Genomic DNA, 24863 nt, shown 5'->3' with positions numbered 1-24863 from the left:
ACCACACTGGAGGTCCGCACACTGGTGGTCTACCTGCATTCTCCCCACCAGACAGACTAATAATATAAAGTAAAGCTCATTCTGCAGAATATTTATATTCTTGTATATTTATTATTGATGCATTCAGCACTTTCATGTTGCAGCTCATTTTAATGACTTTATAAATCTAGAATATGTATAATAAGATCTATAACAATAAAATAAGGTATATAATAAGAACTATAACATCAGACAATTTCCTACCTGACTCTGACTGTCACCCCCAGACAATTTCCTACCGTTCACTCCCCTGCACATCCCTCCACACCTCATTTTAATACACTTGCCGTTTTACTTTACACTTGTCACTTTTACATAATCACTTCATTCCGTGTACTAATTTAATTTTAACTTAAATTTGTATATTCCGTAGTTCTAATTGTAAATACTCAGTAGACCCAATTGTAAATATTCATGCTCCCTTTTTATTACACTCTGTTTTATGTTAATCGTTACATTTTTATTGTTAAATGTTAAATGTCATGCATCTTCCGCCAGGACAAATTCCTTGTATGTGTAAACATACATGGCAATTAAATGGTTTCTGATTCTGATAATTTGTATAATAATAAAATAAGATATATAATAATGAAATAATTTATATAATAATATAAGCTCTATAATAATACGTCCATTATTAATAGAAATACTCAAGTGAAGAACAAGTACCTCTAAACTAAATGTCAGTTCCTCAGTCGTCTTCACTCAGGCTTTTATTGTGGAGGGGGAAACCGGAGGTGCGTGTGTGATCATGTACTTTTATTGTGGAGGGTGTAACCGGAAGCGTGTGACCGTGAGAAGCGCAGGAGCAGTGAATTGAAAGCTGTTCACGGACCCTCACGCTGAATTACAATGAGCTCCATCGGTACCGGGGTGAGTGTTTATGGGTATTGAGCCCGGCGACTGGACCCGGTGCGCCGCCGAGAACCCGCCTTTATCCCGGAAACCCCCGGTATTATTAGTAACGAGCTAACGTGCTAACTAGCGTGTTAGCCTGCTGAGTCACAGCTAAAGCTAGCTGGAGCTAAAGGGACTTTACAAGTTAAAATTAAATGTAACTTGAGTTGGTTGAGTATTTCAAAACTATCATAACTAACATGACGTCATCACGTCGTCATTTTAGGAAAATAATAAGTGTTGTCGCGTGAACAGAGTGGATGCTGTTAGCTCAGGTGATTAGCTGCAGAAGCCCGTTCTGAAAGCAACACATTTAAGGAGCTCGCTCCTGTTTCAGGTTTCCGGGACACTTGGAGTCCACGTCCCGGAACTAACCCGGTGCGTGGACCCGAACCAAAAGAAACGAGATCAGTCTGATAATTATTCTGAGCTGTAAATGAATGTTATTCAGGTATTTAAACTGTAAACTGTATTTAAAATGTATCTATCCGTCCCACAGTACGACCTGTCGGCCTCCACCTTCTCGCCGGACGGCCGTGTGTTCCAGGTGGAGTACGCCATGAAGGCGGTGGAGAACAGCAGGTGAGGATAGATCAGCAGGCTGCTTCCTACAGTGTCACCTGAACGCACCACTGACTGACTGACTGACTGACTGACTGTCTGTGTGTGTGTAGCACGGCTATAGCTATCCGCTGTAGAGATGGTGTTGTCTTCGGGGTGGAGAAGCTCGTCCTGTCCAAACTCTACGAGCAGGGCTCCAACAAACGCATCTTCAACATCGACAGACACGTGGGCATGGTAACTAGACAAACACGCACACACACACACAGACACTCGCATACACGCCTGTCTACCTGTGTCTCTGGCTCCTCCCCCAGGCGGTGGCCGGGCTTCTGGCTGACGCTCGCTCTCTGTCTGAGGTAGCGAGAGACGAAGCCTCTAGCTTCAGGTCCAGCTACGGACACGACATCCCACTGAAGGTGAGTCTGCTGTGAGGGTGTGTGCATGGACTGATGCTAAGCTAAACAGGGAGTGATGCTAAGCGAACGGTGTGTTTCCTGTTGCGCAGCATCTGTCGGACCGGGTGGCCATGTACGTGCACGCCTACACGCTCTACAGCGCCGTGAGGCCCTTCGGCTGCAGGTGAGTCTGATGGTGCGTTCAGGGACACGTTGACGATGAAGGTGGTGGTGATGATGATGATGATGATGTCATCTCTCCACAGCTTCATCCTCGGCTCATATGACAAAGACGACGGTCCTCAGCTCTACATGGTCGACCCATCAGGCATCTCACATGTGAGTCAACACACACACGCACACTTTCATTTATTTATTTGAACAAGGACCATACACATCAACCAACCCAGGGGTAAATGTGTCAGTCTTAGCTTAGGCTAAATTTCAACCGTAGTCCCTGTGGCCAGATATAACAAGCCATCACTAAAGGAAAAAAATGGTAATAACAAAAACATCATAAAAAGCAATAAACATACAGGTTACGATCAAATATATAAATAGGCCTCATCATAAAGATCAATAAACATACACACATTTTGTACATACAATCATTGAGGAGAGAGTCACGATTCATGCTCACACACCTGATTGCTAATAAGCCCGTTCTTCAGGCCGTGTTTAAAGGAGGGATATGTTCTAATAGTGCGTATATGCAGAGGCAGGGCATTCCAGAGGTGTCCTGCTTTTACTGAGAATGTAAACGGGCTAAAGGAACTTTTCCTAAAGGGAATGATGCAGTCACCTCTCTCCACATATCCAGTTTGTCTACCACTCTTCGTGTTTCGTTTGATAAATTCACCAAGTGGGGGAGGAGCCATATCATGAAGAACTTTAAAAACAAGACACATATAGAAGAATTTAGTGATGTTATCCCAGCTCAGGAGACTGTGTCTACTTAGAATTGCACAGTGGTGATAACTCCTGGGCTTTTTATCAAGTATTTTAAGAGCCTGCTTATGAAGGATTTGAATTGGTTTTAGACACACACACACACACACACACACACACACACACACACACACACACACACACACACACCAGGCCCAGTAACATTACTGTGTTTCAGGGCTACTGGGGGTGTGCCATCGGGAAAGCCAAACAAGCCGCCAAGACGGAGATCGAGAAGCTACAGGTGAGTTTTTATGAAGCAGGTTAGATCTGATCAGTGGATCAATCAAAATGACACTGCCCACACAGGAAGACTTTTCTTGTGCAGGAAGATGTTTTTCCTGCGCAGCAAAGTGGGCGGGCTTTACCCATCATGCATTTTGGCGATGTAATTTCTTGCACACCTTGAGTCAACTTCTATCCCTGAGACGTAAGTAGCTCAGACCGCTTTACACGTATCTGTGACTGCAACATTAAATGTTGCTGCCTGCCGAAGAATGACAATAGTTGTTGCGTCCGCGCATGCGCCACTAGTGTCAAAGGACTCCCCTGGGTCCTTAATCCCTCGAGTTTAGCTCCCTATGTTCCAATCAAAACAGCTGCTGGCCAGTTGCGAGCGAGTGGCAGTGAATAACGTCCTTTTCTGCGTCAATAAATTAATGTGTTTATTTGGGGAGGGAAATACCGTGAAATCGCCAGAATCTTACAAAATACCGTGATATGAATTTTTGGCCATACCGCCCAGCCCTACACAAGCGTTGCAAATATATCAGACAAGTTCAACACCCAACTCAATCAGATTATATTTATTTAAAAGTAGTATACGGCTAAATATATACTTATGAGGATATATGTGCGTATGAATCATGTACTATGTATGTGTAGATTACCATATAACTAGGAGTTTGAATATGTGTATGGGCGGATCAGTATGTATGTATGTATGTATTATTCATAGTCAGAAATTCAATCAAATGAAGCAGTGAAAAGAAATTGTTTGTGATTCTCTGTATTCTCATCATGAGTCCACCTTAATCATGTTCTACAATAATGATATGCATGGTGTACTAATAACACTGTCATATAATTATGAGTGCTTTCAACACATCCATAAGTTACTTAAGAGCTAAATAAACTTAAGAACAGCACGCCATGCAGCGGCTGATGGTCTATATCTGTGAGACGGGCAATCGGCTGCGCCTGTAGTGATCAATGTCCGCGGCTCGAGAAGCTCTCGTAAATAAGTGATTCCTTGTCAGCAGAATCGATGGCACTTGTACAGGAAGTCATGATTTGAGAACGGATCTTGGCGATCTGGAAGAACTCTCTCCCTATAAAACTAATATCGCTCCTTCATCAATGACGAAGGGCGCTGCCTTTTTTTTGTCCGGTGGGAGTGGCCAGTTTATCCAGTGAATTTCAGTAAGCCTGCGCGGGAGCAGGTTTACATTTTTGTCTGTGTTGCTATGGTGATTTATCTAAGCTGGCTTCGAAGAACCAAAAAGCCAGACCTACGTCATCTTATCCTGAAAATTAGCCCGCTAACTCAGTAAGCCAGGTACGAGAAATAGGGCCCCGGTCTGTGGATCAATCACTCCTCTGATCATTTGATCATGGATCAATCACTCCTCTGTATTGATCGCTGTGTTCTTCCCAGATGAAGGACATGTCCTGCAGGGAGCTCGTCAAAGAAGTCGCCAAAATGTGAGTCGCCGTCCAAACTCAACTTTATTGATCCTGAATGACTAGGTCAGACAATGATGTCACTGCTAGAGGAAGAGATTTAAAGTGACAGTAACACAGAGCACAGGAAGTGATGTCGGGGACTAAACCAGCCAATGAGGACGCAGGTCCTCTTCTGTCTATTCTTACTAGTGCTCTTCTGTGTACTAGTGCTCTATGTGTGCTAGTACTCATGGTAAAGGTGTGTCTCTGCCTTCAGAATCTACATCGTCCACGACGAGGTGAAGGACAAGGCCTTCGAGTTGGAGCTCAGCTGGGTGGGAGAAGGTACCTGTCCACCAATCAGGGCTTTGCTGGAGCCACTTCCTGTTTGCTGATCAATACAGGAGCCACTTCCTGTTTGCTGATCAATACAGGAGCCACTTCCTGTTTGCTGATCAATACAGGAGCCACTTCCTGTTTGCTGATCAATACAGGAGCCACTTCCTGTTTGCTGATCAATACAGGAGCCACTTTCTGTTTGGCAGCAGGGTGGTGAGAATCAGATGGGTTTTGCTCATCGGGCTGAGCTCTGTCTGTCTGATCAATCCCTGAGCTCACCTGTCTGTCTCTGCTCACCTGTTTGTTTGTTTCCTTAGTGACGAACGGACGACACGAACTGATTCCTAAAGACGTGAGAGAAGAAGCTGAGAAGTATGCAAAGGTGAGACTCACTACTACACACAGTACACACTACTACTACACACAGTACACACTAATACACAAAGTACACACTGTACACACTAATACACAAAGTACACACTAATCACAGTACTACACACGGTACAGACTAGTACACACGGTACAGACTAGTACACACGGTAAAGACTAGTACACACGGTACACAATACTACACACTACTACACACAAGTACACACTACTACACACAAGTACACACACAGTACACACACACACTAGTACCCCCTACTACTACACAGGCCTGGAAAAGTCCTTGAAACAAATGTCAATGTCGTTCATTTACACTGAGTTGAAATAATTAATATGCTTTTAAAAGAAAGACGCTCAAAATATAACCAGGCATCTATATAAATGTTTATTTTTTTAATCAAATTATTGTCTCATTCATTTGTGTCATTTAATAAGGTATGCTTTGGAATTCTCATTGTTCGTTTAAATGCTACATTTTCTCACTTTTTCATGTATACAACAAGGTTTCACAAAATGTTTGGTCATGGAAATTTGCTATAAAGTCATGGAAATCCATTGGTTAAAATGTGTATGAACCCTGACACAGTACAGACAGTACACACTACTACACGCAGTACACACTACTACACGCAGTCAGCTGTTGTTGACATTGTTGTTGTGGTTCCAGGACTCTCTGGAGGAGGAGGATGACTCTGATGAAGACAACATGTGAACTCTTCATCACGTTTTTGTTTTATAGTTCTTGAACTCCATGTTTTTGTTTTGATGAATTTCAACTTTGAAAATAAAAATAATCAAGAAACTTTGTTTCTGTCATGAGTCCACTACCATCACTGTAGTACGAGTACATTCACTGTAGTACATGTGCTTTGTACATTATACTCTACTAAATATCAGGTACATGTACTTTATACTTTGTATCACAAACATTAGGCAACAAAGGAACACTTCAGTTTATCAGTAACATGGTCAGGATGAAGTGTTAAAACAGTTGGTTCTCTTTAAAGGACGACGATAAAACATCTCACCTAGTGGAATCTGGTGACCTTGTGGAACCTCGTGACCTGATGGAACTTGGTGATCTGATCAGTGGCGGACCGTGGTTTTGGAAGTACGCCTGCTTTCTAACCGGCAAACCGGCGCCGCGAGACGGGCATGCTATCCATTGAGCCAACAGTCAGAATGGATTGGAGGACTGACATTACTACACACATTGCTCAACTGACCATATTCATTTGTGGTGTTGATGAGATTTTGGTGGTCCCCAAGGAGTTCCTTGTGACCAATCACAGCGCACGTTAATGGTCACACGGGCTCTGTGGCCAAACACACGTTTCATAATGCTAGCAGGCCTCTCCATATAGTTTAACCAGTTATCGGTTGCATAGAGAAACAGAGGTGAAATGTGATTGGATGAAAAGACCCGTAACAAGCAGCGGCGCCGTGCCACACAGCAGGCTGAAGGCTGTGAAGGCTTAAGAGAATCAGAAACCGTTTATTTGCCAGGAATGTTTACACAAACGAGGAATTCTTCTAGGCGGAAGGTGCATCCTCAATGACTACCGACCGGTAGCCCTCACCTCCCATGAAGGTGCTGGAGAGGCTTGTCTTGGCCCACCTCCGACCGCAGGTGAAATTGTCGCTGGGCCCTCTACAATTTGCTTACCAGCCCCATGTGGGAGTGGACGACGCCATCATCTACCTGCTGCAACATGCTCAGTCACACCTGGATGGAACCGGTGTCTCTGTGAGAGTCACTTTCTTTGACTTCTCCAGTGCATTTACCACCATCCAACCACTGCTACTGAGTGAGAAGCTGTGGGTGGTGGGGGAAGACTCGTCCACCATCTCCTGGATCACTGACTACCTCACAGGCAGACCACAGTTTGTCAGAATGGGCCGTGTGCTGTCTGGGACGGTGGTCAGTGATGTGGGAGCCCCACAGGGAACTGTTCTGTCTCCCTTCCTGTTCACCCTGTACACCACTGACTTTCAGTACAACACGGAGTCATGCCATCTGCAGAAGTTCTCGGATGACTCTGCAGTAATCGGGTGTATTAGGGATGGACGGGAGGAGGAGTACAGGGCAGTGGTGAGTGACTTTGTGGAGTGGGCCGGTGAGAATCACCTGCTTCTGATTGTGGCCAAAACCAGAGAGATGGTGGTCGACTTCAGGTGGAAGACGACAGCGCCTATACCTCTGAGTGTTCTGGGAGAGGACGTGGACATAGTGGAGGAGTACAGGTACCTGGGTATTTCCATCGACAGCCGACTGAACTGGAAGGCCAACATCAATGCTGTCTACAAGAAGGGGATGAGTCGACTCTTTTTCCTGAGGAAGCTTCGATCCGTCAATGTGTGCAGCAAGATGCTGGAGATGTTCTACCAGTCGGTTGTGGCCAGCACCCTGTACTTCTCTATTGTCTGCTGGGGGAGCAGCATTGGAGCCGGTGACACCAACAGACTTAAGAAGCTAGTTAAGAAGGCCGGCTCCATCATTGACTGCAAGCAGGAGTTTCTGGAGCAAGTGGTGGAGAGGAAGGCGCTGAAGAAACTTGTCCATATTGGACAACCCGGACCACCCTCTCTACCATCCGCTGCAGGGTCAGTGGAGCACTTTCTCCAAGAGATTCCTCACGCTCCGCTGCACCAAGGACCGTTACAGGAGAACATTCCTGCCGACGGCAATATGACTTTACAACAAGTCACCGCTTTCCAGATTCTCTGTGGATTAACCACTGTACATGTTTATGTTATCTACGCTTAACATATTATATTACATACATTATTTGCATTTTTCCCTCTCCTATTGTTTGTTGTTGCTGTTATATTATGTTTGTTATTTTATTTACACCTCACACACTTAATATGCACATACATACTTGCACTCTTGCACTTCTACTGTTTAATTTAATTCCTAAATTAATACTCTCTTCTTCTTTCATCCAGCTATTTTATTGTTATTTTTATCTTTACTTTATTTTTATTAGTATTATTATTATATATATCTTATATATCTTTCATCCCTGTTGTTTTTAGATCTTATCTTATTTTCTGTGTAAACGGCTGCTACTTGACACGAAATTTCCCCTTGGGGATTAATAAAGTATATATTCATTCATTCATTCATACATTAGACGAGACACTCAACAATCAATGACAACAACAGTGCAATGGGTATTAAATCAAGTAGAAGATAAAGTGCTCAGACAAACATAACGTTGCTATACGTTAAAGTGACAAGTGTTTATGTTAAAGTGTATGTTAAGTGGCATGAGTGTTTAAATATGAAGTGTGCAGGGGAGTGACCTGTAAGAAGAAAGGCAGACAACAGAGCAACACAGGAGCTGGGCAATGAGAAAATTAGCAAATAGGGAAAATACATGGAGTGTATTTGTGAAAAACAATCCAATTATAAAATAGTTATAACTTTTAATTATAAAAAAAAATAAGAAATAGAAACAAAATATTTAAATTTAAACTTTGATTCTGTTTAGGCCAGCAGAGAACGCTTAGCAGGCCCGCCACTGGCATCTGATGGAACCTGGTGGTGTGATTGAGACTAGTGTTGGCGAGATGAAGCTTCCTGAAGCATTGAAGCTTTCCATCCAATTGGTTCGCCCAATACATCAATTATTAACTTATTAATATTGTGTCTATCTTTATGATATAATGGCGCGGTCAAAATCAAAACTCGAAACAAATTTGGGAGAGGGTTGTGATGTGACTGTGGGTCAGTGGTTAGAATATCTGACTTTCAGTCAGAGGATCAGTGTTTCGAGCCTCTGCTCGTTTAGTCCATGTTGATGTGTCGAATTTTTGAAATTGTAAAGTAAAAATAAGAACTTTTCCACAGTGCTGGGCTTTTTGAGACTATTTCGCCTGCTTTATAAAATACCCTTTCACAGGCACAGATGAAGCTGGGTACAGAGAGGAAGGAGGGAAATCCATTGAGCTTCACTGCCCCTTATATTTCAAATCGCACGACAAACCCACGAACCATTTTCTGAATCAGTCACGTGGTACGACCGGCTCGCGAGGCTTCGAACACCACCACATACGTCATCGACAAAAGCCTCGGTACGCGCTTCACCAAAATCTACCTGGATTACTCGACACGTGCATCAAAGCTTCGACACGAAAGGACACATTACTAATTGAGACTAAACTAAACACGTGATTAAAATGTACTGTTTCAGTTGACTGAACAGAAGTGAGCAGCATTCATAATGATTGTGTTATTAATAATAATGATTAGTCTGAATGTGTAGAGATAACCTCCACACAGGAACGTGCCATAAGGCTTTGCCGCTTCGCGTCCATCTCTTCCGGTTACGTAATTTACGTAACACGTCCTGAGCCCGCCCGCCCGCTGCGGCTCTTTCCTAACGGCGCCACAGCGCAGACTGTCCCCGAATCTAACGCCCGTATCCCGGGATGCAGCACAGCTGCCCCCCTGGCTGAGTGCAGGAGCAGCCGCAGAGGAGATGGTTCAATGGGACGCTGTCTCGGATGGAAACCGCATCGTCGAACCCCATTAAAGAAAGTGTGTATTTAAGGTTACCAGCGGCCACGGGCGCGTTATAGACGTGACACAACACAAAGTGGGACGTTTCACAAATGCTCACGAGCCCCTCTTCACTTCGGCTGCAAGAAGAGCGTTTATGAATCTAACTTGTGTTCAGTTCACTATCTGACCTGTTTCCGGTTACTCCGGCCATGTCGCGTTTGCATTGGAACGAGCAGGCAAGCCGGCGTTATGGTTTTAGTACTTTAATGGACGCTTTGAGAGCAGACGTATCGTAACTTGTCCTTATGTGCTCAGTGTATGAGGTATGTTCATCCACGGTCAGAATCATGGCGCTGAACGAGGTTTCATTCGCTCTGGAGGTTTGTGAACGCAGTTTGGTGCGCAGAGCCTCAGCACGTATCGAGGCGGGGCTTCCTGCCGTGTCCGCGTAGACGAGGACTCCCGCTTAGCCAATAGCGACGCGTCGTTTCTGGGCACAAAACGCGCTCAGCCAATCACAAACTCTGGTGTCGTTTTTTCTCTTGAACTCGCCTCCGATTAGACGGCTGTCAAGCGGATGCCGTCATTTTCCTCGTGGCGCCTCGTTCGAATCGACTAATGGCGACGTCAGGAGAAGTCCGGCCTATCAGAATCGAGGGATCGCTTGACCAATCCGATTGGTCTGCGGCCGCCGCCGTCCGCGCAGCCAATCGCGTGGCGGGAAACAGAGCTCGGGACTCAACAGCTTGTTGTTCGCGTCTCAAGAGGAGAAGCGGCGAGAAGGTGAGTATCAGAACCGTCTGCTCGGACCAGAACTAGCCCGAGGACCGGGCAGAACCCCCGGAGCACCGGGGACACTGCACCGCGTGCACGTCACCGGAGCCACCGGGAGGTTTCCGGTGAGCCGCGAGCCGAACGGCAGCTTGTCTTTATGTGAAGAAATGTGGACCTCCTCGCCTTTGTGGAGCCGCTATTAAATAAATAATACTCTGCTCTCCGTCCAATGGCACCCGTTCCGGCTAGAAACTTAGTTTATCCCGGAAACGGATCGAATGTCCCCGCTGGTCCGGGGGACAGGACCCGACTAGCTCGGGAGCTAACGCTCCATTAGCTTAGTGTAGCTCTGGAGACACGAGCCGCTCGGTCCCGTTAGGACCAGGTTCGGCCGGGACGGGGTCCTGGACTCGACCTTGTCTGTGCCAGGTCTCTGCCGGGTATGTACCGGGTCGGTTCCGGGTCTCTGTGGCCCCAGCAGCTGGTAGCTAGCAGCCGTTGTGCTTGTGGGGGTGAAGTTAGCAGCTAGCAGGCTGCGATGGCGACGAGCAGCGGAGCGGGAAGAGGCACAGACAGTCTGACACCCGGTCTGTCCCCGTCTGTCATTAACCACAAGTCCTGTTTGTGTCTTTCAGAGACCCACAACCTTCCGAGCTGGACTCCCTCAAGTAGCCGGAGAGATGAAGGTGAGACCTCTAAACTGGTTTCGGATGATCCTCTACTGGCTTCTGTCCAGACCTCTTAACTGGTTTCTGATGATCCTCTACTGGCTTCGGCCCAGCTCAGACTCCCCTCTGTTTACTTTCTCCACTAATAATGAGTCTTTCCTGTAGAGAAAAGGTCATGTGACCAGGACCGGTCATCACCCAAACAAAGATGGCAGCTGTCAATGAAACCTGTCATTGGTCTGATTGCCATCTTAGTTTGGGTCTGGTCTGGGTCTGGACGCGTGAGACCTGTAAGACGAGTCCTGAAACCAGCAGCCGGTTTGTGACTGAGATGCAACAGTCTGAAATATAGAAATGATTCAAATGAGGAAGGAAGTGAGGACGAGAGGATGAGGAGAGGATAAGGGGACGAGAGGACGAGGTTAGCTAGTAACACTAACCCAGCTGGTGTGACACGGTTAGTGTGTGTCCTCATGTCCTGATGTGGGTCCTGACGCTCTGCTCCGTGTCTCCCAGGCAGCAGACGAACCTCCCTATCTGAGCGTGGGGACGGATGTCAGTGCCAAATACAGAGGAGCCTTCTGTGAGGCCAAGATCAAGACGGTGAAGCGCATGGTGAAGGTGAAGGTAAGACCCTCAGGAACAGGAAGTCCAGGGCTGCTGCGCTGTGATTGGCTAGTTTGTCTGCCGACAAACGTGAACCTAACCAAGAGATTTCTGTCAGATGTACTTCCTGTCGCTTAGTTTCTGTAACCAGTGAGCTAACTAGCTAACACTAGCCGCTACGTGAGGACCGTAGGTGCTTTCCAGAGGAGCTTCTCTCCTGTAAAGCAGACGATTGTTCAGCTGCTTTCAAATAATCTACAGGAAGTCACAGAACAGTCACTTCCTGTTGGATCTGTAGGCTACTTGTAGTTTACTGACCTCGTTCAGATTCATTCATGTGTTTGTTACATTACATTTCATTTAGCTTTTATCCAAAGCGGCTTACATTTTTGCTCTAGCGGAGCACCGATCCTCTGATTGAAAGACGGGCATGCTAACCACTGAGCCACTGTCACCCACTTGTTTGTAAATATATATTTATAAAAATGTGTCTGCAGCCTCTGTTCTTTTTATGTGAAATACTTTGCTGCTTGTTTTGATGTATTATATAAATAAGTATTATTATCAACCACACAAGATGTGTCTTCCGATTGAACATCAGACTAATAGTCAACAATCCAGCGTTGTGTATTATAACTGTGGGTCATGGGGGTCGTTCTGAAACCACAAGGTTTACGGTTCGATCCCCAGTCTCCCTATAGTCAGCGTGTGGTCGTGTCCTTGAGAAGACCCTGAACCCCCAGTTGGTCCCCAGGCGTCTCACGGCTGCTCACTGCTCCTTAATTAAGGTTAAAGAAGAGAATAATTAATAAAGGATTCTTTATTCTTAACGACGCATAAAATAATAATGTTCTACTACACATGTTGTTTGCTGTCAAATAAAAGAGCCAATCAGCTCTAAACCTACAAACCTCATCCAGTGAAGCGCAGCTCTAAACCTACAACCTCATCCAGTGAAGCTCAGGCTGATGGATGGCTTCCGGGTTCAGGTCTCCTCATGGTTCAGGTCTCCTCAGGGTTCAGGTCTCCTCATGCCTTACCTTCTTGATGTGTCCTCAGGTGAACCTGAAAGGGGAAAGTACGTCCCAGGTGGTGCAGGATGACCAGGTCAAAGGAGCGCTGAGGGTGAGCCGGATGAGGGTCTCTTTTGAGGCTTCAGCTGAAGGTGTGGTGAGATCTGACGGTCTGTGTCCTCCAGGTGGGCTCCAGGGTGGAGGTGAAGACCAACGAGGGTCTGTCCAGCGAGGCCGTCATCAGCAAGCTGACGGACGCCAGCCTCTACACCGTGGGTGAGTCTCTGGACCTCAGTCCTTTGGTCCCCCAACAGGAGGACCATGTGAGGAACATGGAGGTGTTGAGTTACATGACCTCTCCATGGAGGTGACCGATCGACAGGACGAGTGGGTGGAGCTTCTGGTGCTGGAACCACTGATCTCAGGTCAGACGTTGTGATCGGTTGACAGGAGTGATGATACTGAGAAAAGGTTTCGCTCAATGAGCTGATGTCCTGTGATGTCACAACTTCTCTTGGCTGTCTGACCAATCTGCTGTCAGTTTAACTTCATGCAGAAGAACTGTACGAGCTAACAAGGCTAAACATGCTAACAGATCCATCCATGAAACTCTGTACAGTACACTGCTAGCAATACTAACAGCTACTAGTTACCAACACTAGTGTGTGTGTTTTCAGTGTTTGACGATGGAGATGAGAAGACTCTTCGTCGGACGTCTCTGTGTCTGAAGGGAGAGAGACATTTTGCAGAGAGTGAGGTAAGTCGCAGACAGGCTGTACTGGATGACAGGCAGGAAGACAGGCAGGCAGACAGGCTGTACTGGATGGTCAGTACATATAATTGATAAAGTGTACTTCAGACTGTTGTTTCACAATATCACAGTCCCGGTAGTCGTCATCCTGATCCTTGTCCAGGATTTTGGGTCTATGGTAAAGTGGTATCTTTATGACAAGGTCCACAGAAAAAAAACAAGAATATCAGAAGGTATTAGCAGAAAAAATGCAAACAGGCGAAAGCAAGCAGCAACTGTAAGGAGACAGGCAGTCAGGCTGGCAGTCCTCACCTTTCATGTCTCCTCAGACGCTAGACCAGCTGCCGCTCACCAACCCCGAACACTTCGGCACGCCGGTCATTGGCAAGAAATCAAACCGCGGAGGACGGCGTTCGTCTCAGGCTGTGTGAGTCACATGATCAGAGCCATGTGATCGTATCGTCTGTATTTACTGTCTCTGGGACATGAAACTAAAACTGTCTGTCTGTCGCTCTCTCTCTCTGTCTGTCTCAGGGCTGATGAGGAGAACGCGTCTTCGTCCAGTGAGGATGAGGACGATGACCGGAGGAGACTGAATGACGAGCTTCTGGGAAAAATCTGTAGCGTTGAGAGTGAAGAGGAAACCAGTAACTGGTACCTGGCTCTGGTAAAGAGACACACACGCACACGCACACGCACATGCGCCCCAGCCTGGCCCCAGGTGAGGATCTCAGGTGTGTGTCCTCAGGTGCTGTCTCCCAGCTGTAACGATGAGCTGGTGGTGAAGAAGGACCAGTGTCTGCTCCGATCCTTCAGCGACTCCAAGTTGTGAGTTTCTTCTCCTGTCTCACCTTCTGCCTGTCTTCTGTCCTCCTGTCTCACCTCCTGCCTGTCATTCCTGTCTTCCTGTCTGCAGCTACACGGTGGCCAGGAGACACATCCACACCTTCACCCCCATCAACGCCACCAGGTCGGAGTTCTCCAGCAGGAGAGGTGAGGGACTACACCTCCCACAATGCACCAGGGCACAAACACACCTGTCACACACTTTTTCGCCAACATTTTCTAACTGCTTTTATCGTTTCTTCTTCTTCTTCTTCTTCTTCTTCTTCTTCTTCTTCTTCTTCTTCTTTTTCTTCTCCTCTCCTCCAGGTTTTGACGCAGCCCAGGTGTTCCTGAGGACTCGGGAGGTCCCGGATATGTGGAAGATGGACATGAGTCAGATCCTGGACTCGTCCTCCAGCGACGATGAGGAGAAGGAGAGTGATGAGCAGGACGAAAACGAGAAGAAGAAGAAACTCATGGAGGAGGTCAGAGGATCAGATGTAGACCTGTCTGTAGACCAGGGTCAGATGATGACCTGTCTGTAGACCAGGGTCAGATGATGACCTGTCTGTCTCTCTGTCCAGCCAGAGGAGGAGGAGGAGCCTGATCCAGAGGAGAGAGACAGCTTCCTGCAGCAGCTGTATAAGTTCATGGAGGACCGAGGTGAGACCTGAAGGTTAAACCAGTACAGAGACCTGGGACTGGTTGCTTACCAGTTTAAAACACTGGCCGGTTCATGTTTGTCTCCATTAACCAGCTGAGAGGACACTGAAGGTCTGTGCTAACTGTCTGTCTGCACATACTTCAGGGACACCCATCAACAAGCCTCCAGTGTTGGGTTATAAAGACCTGAACCTCTTCAAGCTCTTCAGACTGGTCTTTCTCCTGGGGGGCTGCCACAAGGTGAGGTCTGTCTGCCTGTCTGTCTGTCTCTCTGTCTGTCTATGTGTGCCTCTCTGTTTGATGAAGATGATGCTGAAGTCACTTCCTGTTCAGCTGGCTGTGACCGTGTTGTGTGTTGCAGATTGAGTCTGGGACCGTATGGAAGCAGGTCTACGTGGACCTGGGGATACCCGTCCTGAACTCTGCTGCGTCCTACAACGTGAAGACGGCCTACAAGAAGTACGTACCGCATCAGAGCACACCTTCCCCAGCTTTGACCCGCTTCCCCTGCTTTCACCAGTTTCACCGGCTTTCACCTGCTTTCCCCCGCTTCACCGTTTCACCTGCTCTCCCCCACTCCTAGTTTACAGTGTGCGTGTCCCCTCTCCTGGTTTACATTGTGCGTGTCCCCCCCCGTCCCCTCAGGTCGTCTGGGACTGGTCTACTTTCTGTTCCAAGAGTCGGAACTAAACATGGAGAAGCAGCGTTCAGCTTTTATGTGAAGCACTTTGAATCGCCTTGTTGTTGAAATGTGCTATACAAATAAACTTGCCTTGCCTTGCCTCTCCTGGTTTACGGTGTGCGTGTCCCCAGGTACCTGTATGGTTTTGAGGAGTACTGCCGCTCTGCCTCCATCACCTTCAGGACCATCCACCACAACAAGCCCCGCCCTCCCACTACACTGACTAATCAGAAGCAGGCAGGGGCGGAGCCTAACAAGCCCTCCATGCCGGAGGAGTTGGGGCCTGTTGAAGAGAAGGTGGATGAGGCGGAGTCAGAGAGTGAGGAGGACGAGAGGCAGTCATCCCCGAAGGTGAGACGACACCTTTTTCATAAATTATTTTAATATATATAAAATATTTACTCTGGTCTCACTTTATTAATCCCCCCCGTCCCCCGTCCCCGTCCCCGTCCCCCCCGTCCCGTCTGTCTGTCTGTCTCTCTCCTGTCTGTCTCTCTCCTGTCTGTTGTAGGGGAGGAGGAGGAGTCAGCTGACGGGAGAGATAGAGTCTCCCTCCGGTCTGGAGAAGGAAGGAGACGATACCAGTGAGGAGCAGAGGGAGGTGAGGAGACGCAGCAACAGACGAATGGACGACTCAGAGAAGGGCTCTGAGGACGAGGAAGATGGCGACGATGAGGACGACGACGACGACGAGGAAGACGAGGAGGAGAGGGAGAGGAGGAGAGATGGGTGAGCCTGAAATAATTCAGCTTTCTATCAAACAAGGTACATGTTCTTCAATATACAAATACATTGAGAAGTTGTTTCTTTTAATTATGTGAATTATATTATTGCCGCTTCAAGTTATAACATGTTATATATATTTTAATGTTGCTGCTGGTCGAGTTTATTTGTGTATTTGCATTAGCATCAAGCTATCATATAAACAAGCTGAGCTAACGTTAGCATCAGACGTCTGGATGTTAGGCTATCAGAAACTAGCCTAGCTTAGTTAGCATCAGACGTCTGGATCTTAAGCTATCAGAGAAACATGCTGAGCTAACGTTAGCGTCTGATGTTCAGAAAACGTCCCACTGTCCGAAATTTAAAGTGTGTGCGTGTGTCAGCTGTGAGGATGAGGAAGATGGTGACTCTGTGACGGGGACGAAGGTGCGGGTGAAGTACGGCAGAGGGAAAACTCAGAAGATCTACGAGGCTCACATCAAGAAGACGGACGTGGACAACGGAGAACAGTTCTACCTGGTCCACTACTATGGCTGGAACGTCAGGTGAGACTCATTAATACAACTAGCCAACACCAACAGACTTCCTGCTTTGTTTAACCAGTTCCTTTTAAAGTTCCGCCCCCTAAACATTCTCATCCAATTACAAAAGGGATGGTGCTAATGGAGTCGTTTAGACGACACCGATTTGACTGGTTCTGATAAAGTTGATCAATAAGTAACATGTGACATTATTGTTATTGGACTTCTGTGCTAGCCACGGTTTGTCCATAACGAACACAGGTTTGAGCATAAGGTGTATATTGGAGCATTAGGTGTTCCGGGTACCAGAACACTGATCGACTTTGTAATCGTATCATCTGATCTGCGGACGTATGTCTTGGACACTCGGGCGAAGAGGGGAGCAGAGCTGTCAACTGATCACCACCAGGTGCTGAGTTGGATCAGATGGGGGAGCCGGCTAGAAATACCTGGCAAGCCCAAACGTGTAGTGAGGATGCACTAGGAACATCTGGCGGAGGATCCTGTCTGGGAGAGTTCAACTCCCACCTCCGGAAGAACATGGAATCCGAGTGGACCATGTTCAAAGCCTCCTTTTGTGAACGCGGCCGCTAGAAGCTGTGGTCGGATGGTCATCCATGTCGTGGCGGGTGAGGGAAGCCGTCAAGGAGGAGACCTGGCTGGCCCAGGGGTCTCCTGAAGCAGCTGGTACCGGCAGGGCTGTGGCGGTTGCGGATGTTAAAACTCAGGCATGGGAAGAGTTCAGGGAGGCCATGGGGAAGGACCTTCGGTTGCATCCATATCCCTGGCGGAGGCCACTAAGGTAGTCAAAAAGCTCCTTGGTGGCAAGGCGGCGGGGGGATGGGATCCGCCCTGGACATTGAGGGTCTGTCTTGGCTTACACGCCTTTTTAAATGTTGCATGGCGGTCGGGAACGGTGCCCATAGACTGGCAGACCGGGTTGGTGGTTCCAATCATCAAGTGAGGGTTAGATGGAGCGGGAGACCGGAGAGTGTGCTCGAACTATCAAGGTATCACACTACTCAGCCTTTCTGGAGAAAGCTTATGCCAGGGTGCTGGAAAGGAGGCGCCGACCGTTTGTCGAACCTCAGATTTAAGACGAGCAGTGCGGATTCTGTCAGGTTCGAGGGTCTCGGTATCGCCTCTCTGCTGTTTTCAGATGATGTGGTCCTGCTTGCCTCCTCGGACCGTGACCTCCAGCATTCATTGGGGTGGTTTGCAGTGGGGATGAGAGTCAGCACCTCCACATCTGCGGCCATGGTGCTCTGCCAGAAACCGGTGGATTGCTCCCTGCAAGTGGGGACAGAGTGCCTACCCCAAGCAAAGAGTTCAAGTATCTCGGGGTCTTTTTCACGAGTGAGGGTTAGATGGAGCAGGAGATCGACAGGCAGATCGTTGCAGCAGTAAAAAAGGCGCTGTACCGGACTGTTTGGGGAAGAGGGAGCTGAGCCGGAAGGCGAAACTCAATTTACTGGTCGGTCTACGTTTCAACCCTCACCTATGGTCAAGAACTCTGGGTCATGACCCAAAGATCGAGGTCTTTGATACAAGTGGCCAAAAGGAGTTTCCTCTGAAGGGCTCAGCCTTAGAGATAGGGTAAGGAGCTCAGACATCAGGAGGGAGCTTGGAGTTGAGCCGCTACTCCTTCGTGTTGAAAGGAGTTAGCTGAGGTGGTTCGGGCATCTAATCAGGATGCCTCCTGGATGCCTCCCATTAGAGGTTTTCCGGGCACGTCCAACTGGTAGGAGACCCCAGGGAAGACCCAGGACACACTGGAGAGACTATATCTCCCAGCTGGCATGAGAACGCCTCGGAATCCCCCAGAATGAGCTGGAACATGTTGCGGGTGAGAGAGAAGTCTGGGTCATAATGGAAGGATGGATGAAATTATGAGTTTCCTTTCGTCATTGTCAGGTTTTAGTGCTTTCTCCATCAGAACCCGGTGATTTAAAGGTCAGAGTCACTCAGGGGTGTCTGTTCCTCAGGTACGACGAGTGGGTGAAGGCCGACCGGCTCATCTGGCCCGTGGAGAAGGGAACCAAGAAGAGACGGAGGAAGAAGGTAAAGGTGAGCTCTGTGAGGTCATGTAACCTGGGCTGCAGTCGAATAGTCAAATAATTACCTCCTAACGTCTAACCCTAACCACTTTTCCTTAACCTCTGTGGAAACGTCACGGGGTCACGGAAAGATGGCAAGGAGAATTCATGAGGAGTTAGGAAATGACAACCGCGGTGTTTAGCAAATCCGACTCCACTTTCACCGGCAGGCAGATGGTAGTGACGTCAGTCTGTCTGCAGCGGTAAAACTACATTGTTGTAGTCCATCTCGGACCACAATAAAGATCATCTTAAAAACTTCGTCGATATATTCTTACAGTGTTGCGTCATGCAGACGACATAAACAACCCGGTTCATAGTTTTATTTTATTAACGAGGTTGGAATAGAAATGAACGAAGGAGTATGAAAGTGAAACCAACGTATTTTTCACAGTACAAAGCTACTAAACTGTCTTTGTTCAGTTTCAAACATGCTGAATTAAATACGTAATCCCACTAACGATGTGTGACATATGCGTGTCTCATATCCTTTTATGTTGTTACGGTTTATATGCAGATTATATTCTGATCATAAAAATATGCAGACAACAGTTTATGAAACACCACACAACTCGTGTTGACTTGATAGTGTTTTATTGTAATGTGACAAAATAGTTGTTTCAAAATATGACGATCAGAAACATGACTCAGACTCAAGAGCTCGCCCAGTTTAACTCTTTCATTAAAGCTTCTGTAACTGAAGTCAAATAAAAGAATGAGGGCTGAAGCTGCAGTTCAACACCAGAGAGAGAATATCAAATACGTCAGTTTCATCACTTTACAGCAGTTTTCAGAAACGTAGCGTCCGTAGTTTGCCAGCCGGTTTAACAGATTATTGAAAGTATTTCCAAGTTATAGCAACAGTTATTTACATGATCTGCGTTTCTCGGTCATGATCGTTTGTTCTCGTGAACGGCCAAATGATACGTTACTTTAAATGTTGCCGCCACAAGGAATTGTGGGTCGGCATTATCTCCTTTCCTTTCATAAAAGGCAGGTCCAGTGGTTCCTATGCTAAAGGAGCTAAGTTAGGAAGCATGAAGCTCCTTTCCTTTGCATTTAGAGAATTTGAACTGACACTTATCATGGCGGCCACTTAGGTACTTCCGGGTCATTTCACTCAGTTAGGAAGGTTCCTAACCAAAAAGGCCTATTCGACTGCAGCCCTGCTTCTGAGAAACTCTGTCACTTCCTGTTGGCTGATCAGGAAGTGACATCACGTTGTTATTGTTGCTTCGTTTCGCTGTTTATGTTTCTGTTGTTGCTGTCCGTTTGACCCTTCTGTCTCCTCAACAGAACACAGACGAGCCGGAGACGGAGCGGGACAAAGACGAAGAGCGGCCTCCGTCAACGGCGTCGAAGCCTCCGGGAGCCAAACGAGGGCGTCCACAGACCAGGACACCGCCAACAGGTTCAGCGGGACGCAGCGTCTCCAAGACGCCGAGCAGTGAGGGGAGGTCCAACGGTCGCAGGACGGAGACCAACATTGCCAACGGTGACAGTAAGAGACCCGTCTCTGTCTACTGGCGTCTGTTTGTCTGTCTGTCTGTCTCTGACGTGTCCTCCTCTCTGCAGACACTCCTCGCAGGAGGACCAGGAGGACGTCGGATTTGTACGACTCCGACAGAGCGTCCAACGGTGAGATCAGTTCCTGTTTCCTGTCAGAGAGACGGTTTCAGGAAGAGGTAACTAACCAAGCTGCTGCTCTGTCTCCTTGCAGAGGATTCTGGGAACTCATCAGAGGACAGCGAATCAGAAGACCCGCCTGACAAAAAGCCGTCGCCCTGGCGAGGGAGGACTAAAGGCTCGCCCTCTCAGGAAGAGGAGGTAAAGGAGGAGGAGACGAGTGGGGTTGCTGATGTCACAACGGCCGCTAACGAAGACAACGGTGTCGCAACAGCTGGTCAGCTGCCTGTCGCTACGGCACCGCAACCTCCCAGCATGCCACAGGAGAAAACTGAGGGAAAACTTCTTATCCAATCGGAGGAGGAGGAGGCAGATCAAGGGGAGGAGCCAACTGTAGAAGCTGCCATGTTGCTGGTTCACTTGGACAAAGAGTGGACGTCTGTCCAAGAGACAGACAACTTGTTTCCTGGACAGGAAGTGCTCGCCAAGATGTCCCCCACCAGGACGTCTCCTCCGGGCGCCACCAGGACGTCTCCTCCGGGCACCACCAGGACGTCTCCTCCGGGCTCCACCAGGACGTCTCCTCCGGGCTCCACCAGGACGTCTCCTCCGGGCTCCACCAGGACGTCTCCTCCGGGCGCCACCAGGACGTCTCCTCCGGGCGCCACCAGGACGTCTCCTCCGGGCGCCACCAGGACGTCTCCTCCGGGCGCCACCAGGACGTCTCCTCCGGGCGCCACCAGGACGTCTCCTCCGGGCGCCACCAGGACGTCTCCTCCGGGCGCCACCAGGACGTCTCCTCCGTCTCCTCCGGGCGCCACCAGGACGTCTCCAACGTCTCCTCCGGGCGCCACCAGGACGTCTCCAACGTCTCCTCCGGGCGCCACCAGGACGTCTCCAACGTCTCCCCCGGGCGTCACCAGGACGTCTCCAACGTCTCCCCCGGGCGCCACCAGGACGTCTCCTACGCCTCCCCCGGGCGCCACCAGGACGTCTCCTACGCCTCCCCCGGGCGCCACCAGGACGTCTCCTACGCCTCCCCCGGGCGCCACCAGGACGTCTCCTACGCCTCCCCCGGGCGCCACCAGGACGCCTCCCCCGGGCGCCACCAGGACGCCTCCCCCGGACGCCACCAGGACGCCTCCCCCGGACGCCACTAAGATGCCTCCTCCGGACGCCACCAGGACGCCTCCTGAGAAGCAGATGTCCTCTCCTCAGCCCTCCACTGCAGAGGAGGACAGCAAGTCCACTCCTTTGTACTCTCCCAGGGTCAAAGGTCGCAGAACCCTCCTCAGGGAGTCATGCTCTGAAACTCCTCCCAGAAGCCTCCTCTGCACCACTAGCCCCGCCCACATGACGTCTCCTCCTCGTAGCGTCCTGAAGAGACAGGACGAGCCTATGGTGGTTCTCCATTGCCTCCCCACCCAGCGCCTCCCCTCCGAGTCTCCCACCGCAGACTCCGACACCGACTCCGCCACTGAGGACGAGGACGACGAGGAGAGGAGCGACTCCACATTGAAACGTAAGGCAGCAGAGCAGCGAGCGGTAGACAAGAAGCGCCGCCCCGAAAGGAGGCAGGAAGAGGCCATCTTCCCCATAATGCCCCCTGCCCATTTCAAGATTGAAGGAGCTTCACCCAAAGGACTCTCCTCACCTCTCCTCAAGGCAGAGTCAGAAAGGAGGAGCGAGGGAGCGTTGAAATCAGAGGACTGGCCCCGCCCAGAAGAGTCAGAAGTGCATGCTGGGACACCTCCCCCAGTCCCGGAGACCCGGGGCTCCTTCCCCAATGAAGAGCTAGAGCCGCAGATCGGCCCCGAGGCACTGGTCTGCCACGAGGTGGACCTGGATGACCCGGATGAAAAGGAGAAGCCCACCGCCCCGGAGCACCTCCTCCTCATGATGAGGGAGCCGCAACTAGCCCCGCCCCCGCTCCCAAACCTGCCCTCCCCTCACCTCCCCCAGCCTCAGCTTAGGCCCTTCCTGCCGATCACCGCTCCCGGCTCCGCCTCCTGCCCCGAGGAGCTCCTCCCGCCCAAGAGTGCCGGCGAGGAGGAGATTGGAGCAGTGAGCGGAGAGCAGGAGGGAGGCTCCAGCGCCTCCTCTTCCACCTCCCTGCAGGAGACCAAGGACCGAGGTGAGGCCGGTGTGAACACTGTCGGTATGTCCTGACCTCCTATGGCCTGACCTCCTATGTCCTAACCTCTTATGTCCTGACCTTATGTCGTATGTTATAAATTCATCCATAATGTTAATTATTATCGTTATTGAGGAAACGTGGCTTCTGAAGGACTTTGTTCTCCTTTGGTAAAGGGTGGTGGTGAGTTTCTGCTAAAGGACACTCCTCCATGCTCTCTTCTGATTGGTTAGTTATCGTAGAGGGTAATGTGTGACCTTTGACCCCGCAGGTCAGAAGAGGTTGATGGACTGTAACTTGAGCCCAACGGCCAAGAAACAGAAACGTAACCAGAAACGACTCAACACACCTGGGAAGGTGGAGAAGAACGGAGCAGGTGAGCTGTGATGTTGTCATTGCAGGTGATGGACGGAGTTAGCAGAGTACACCTTCTTCCTGGTTGTGAAGCTTTCTACCACCTCTCATTGTCATCAGCTGACCTTTTCTTCATCAATAACCGTCTCATTGCCTCCCTTGTGTCCTCACTTCTATCCTCCCTTGTATCCTCCGTCTATCATCCCTTGTATCCGCCCTCCCCCCTGTATCCTCTGTCTATCCCCCCCCCCCAGGCCACAGCAGTGACAGTGAGTCTTCCCGTCCGTCTTGGTCTCTGTCGTCTCTGAAAGAGAAACTCATCTTCTCTCCTCAGAGGAGCAAGTGGACCTTCCAGCTCGGTACGTCTCATGTGCACAGTACTTTAGTACTGTGATACTAAAGAATGTAATGTAAAGAAGTACTGTAGTACACTCACCTGCCGGTGCTTGTCTACATGTATACTAGTACACTCGTGTTCACTACATAACATTTAGCTGACGCTTGTATCCAAAGCGACTTACATTTTTGCTCTATACACCATAGACACAGCAACGGGTAGCAATTCAAGGTTAAGTGTCTTGCTCAAGGACACATCGACATGGACTAGTGGAGCCGGGGCTTGAACCACCGGCATGCTAAACACTGAGCCACAGTCGCCCTTATACTTGTATGTGTGTACTTGTATGCGTGTACTTGTATGCGTGTACTTAAACCTGTGTAATCGTCCCCAGACGAGCTGGACAACATGTCGAGCTCTGAGCGGATCTCCTTCCTGCAGGACAAGCTGCAGGAGATCAGAAAGTACTACATGACGCTGAAGTCTGAGGTGGCGTCCATCGATCGCCGGAGGAAGAGACTGAAGAAGAAGGAGAGAGAAGGTAGAGACGCAGGACATGCTGGGAGATATGCTGGGAGATGTTGCTCACGCTTGTTTTGTTCCCCAGTGTCCAACACAACGGCGTCCACGTCCTCAGGCTCCTCGGACGCGGGGATGAGTCCGTCCTCGGCCTCGCCCCCCCAGACGGTGGCCGTGGAGTGTAGGTGATGACACGCCCACCAGCTCTGAGGGCATGATGGGAAATAAACTCCCTCCAGGTCACAGGGGAGGGACTAACACATGGCCCCACCCCTGACTTCCTGTTTGAAATCAGCCGTCTGTTGAGCCGCCTGAGTTTCCCAATTTCAGATGAAGTGACTTGTTTTTGGGGGTCAGGTCACTGACTTCCTGCTGTGACTATTTTTTTTTATAATAAAATCAGCTTTTATTTTGGTAGAAAAAGATGAAACATTTGATGTCAGACTGAGAGAAAATTTGATTTAGTTCCATTTTAAATGTCAATTTTGTAATTCTTGACTTAATATGAACAATGACATTAGATCCTAATTTATTTTTAATGAATTGAATTAAAGTATGATCTTCTGCGGTGGTTCAGACAGACGGCTGCTTCAGGGACCCGTTTTGTAAATACCAGCTTTGAGTCCAGAATAAACCCTGCGGTGCGTTTGAGGACTGGTTTTACATCCTGTAAAGAATGATTTCTAATATTTTTAAGAGCAGCCTGTTTGTACTGTTGTATAATTAACTGTTTTTTATGTGCTGTAAATAAACACTTCCTGAGAACACAACTCTGCTCATGAACTGTTTTTAAATGGCTACCTGATCCCAGACAATCAACCAGTTCA

The 24863-nt window shown here is 48.8% G+C and overlaps 2 protein-coding genes across 2 annotated transcripts; both read left to right on the top strand.

The window, feature by feature from the left end:
* The first annotated feature begins 812 nt into the window (after positions 1-812).
* On the top strand, positions 813-6041 carry psma3 (proteasome 20S subunit alpha 3). Its single transcript, XM_079214539.1, has 11 exons — positions 813-912; positions 1436-1518; positions 1611-1734; positions 1815-1916; positions 2006-2079; positions 2162-2234; positions 3022-3087; positions 4501-4547; positions 4786-4853; positions 5165-5229; positions 5902-6041. Exons 1-11 carry the CDS (start codon positions 892-894, stop codon positions 5944-5946), a joined length of 768 nt encoding a protein of 255 aa, XP_079070665.1. The 5' UTR covers positions 813-891; the 3' UTR covers positions 5947-6041.
* Positions 6042-11181: 5140 nt separating this feature from the next.
* On the top strand, positions 11182-24800 carry arid4a (AT-rich interactive domain 4A). The gene is made up of 24 exons (XM_079222805.1): positions 11182-11204; positions 11703-11813; positions 12852-12917; positions 12991-13081; positions 13483-13562; positions 13886-13983; positions 14091-14223; positions 14305-14384; positions 14473-14549; positions 14709-14866; positions 14966-15044; positions 15190-15284; positions 15406-15503; positions 15858-16077; positions 16238-16455; positions 16833-16994; positions 18956-19037; positions 20363-20567; positions 20642-20704; positions 20787-22826; positions 23098-23202; positions 23435-23539; positions 23912-24058; positions 24125-24800. The coding sequence occupies exons 1-24, from the start codon at positions 11199-11201 to the stop codon at positions 24223-24225; spliced, it is 4620 nt and encodes a 1539-aa protein (XP_079078931.1). The 5' UTR covers positions 11182-11198; the 3' UTR covers positions 24226-24800.
* The last annotated feature ends 63 nt before the right edge of the window (positions 24801-24863 follow it).

The sequence above is a fragment of the Taurulus bubalis genome (genome assembly GCF_910589615.1).
Source record: "Taurulus bubalis genome assembly, chromosome: 1".
Lineage (NCBI taxonomy): Eukaryota > Metazoa > Chordata > Actinopteri > Perciformes > Cottidae > Taurulus > Taurulus bubalis.
Note: the sequence above shows the minus strand (reverse complement) of the source record. Positions and strands in the feature narration are given on the sequence as shown.

Bases quoted from the DNA above. Each gene is read 5' to 3' on its own strand.
- psma3 (XM_079214539.1), top strand. From the start codon at position 892: ATGAGCTCCATCGGTACCGGG. The intron at 3,088-4,500 runs GTGAGTTTTTAT...TGTTCTTCCCAG, and splicing joins CGGAGATCGAGAAGCTACAG to ATGAAGGACATGTCCTGCAG. The intron at 5,230-5,901 runs GTGAGACTCACT...TTGTGGTTCCAG, and splicing joins AAGCTGAGAAGTATGCAAAG to GACTCTCTGGAGGAGGAGGA.
- arid4a (XM_079222805.1), top strand. The intron at 14,385-14,472 runs GTGAGTTTCTTC...TCCTGTCTGCAG, and splicing joins TCCTTCAGCGACTCCAAGTT to CTACACGGTGGCCAGGAGAC. The intron at 15,045-15,189 runs GTGAGACCTGAA...CACATACTTCAG, and splicing joins TAAGTTCATGGAGGACCGAG to GGACACCCATCAACAAGCCT.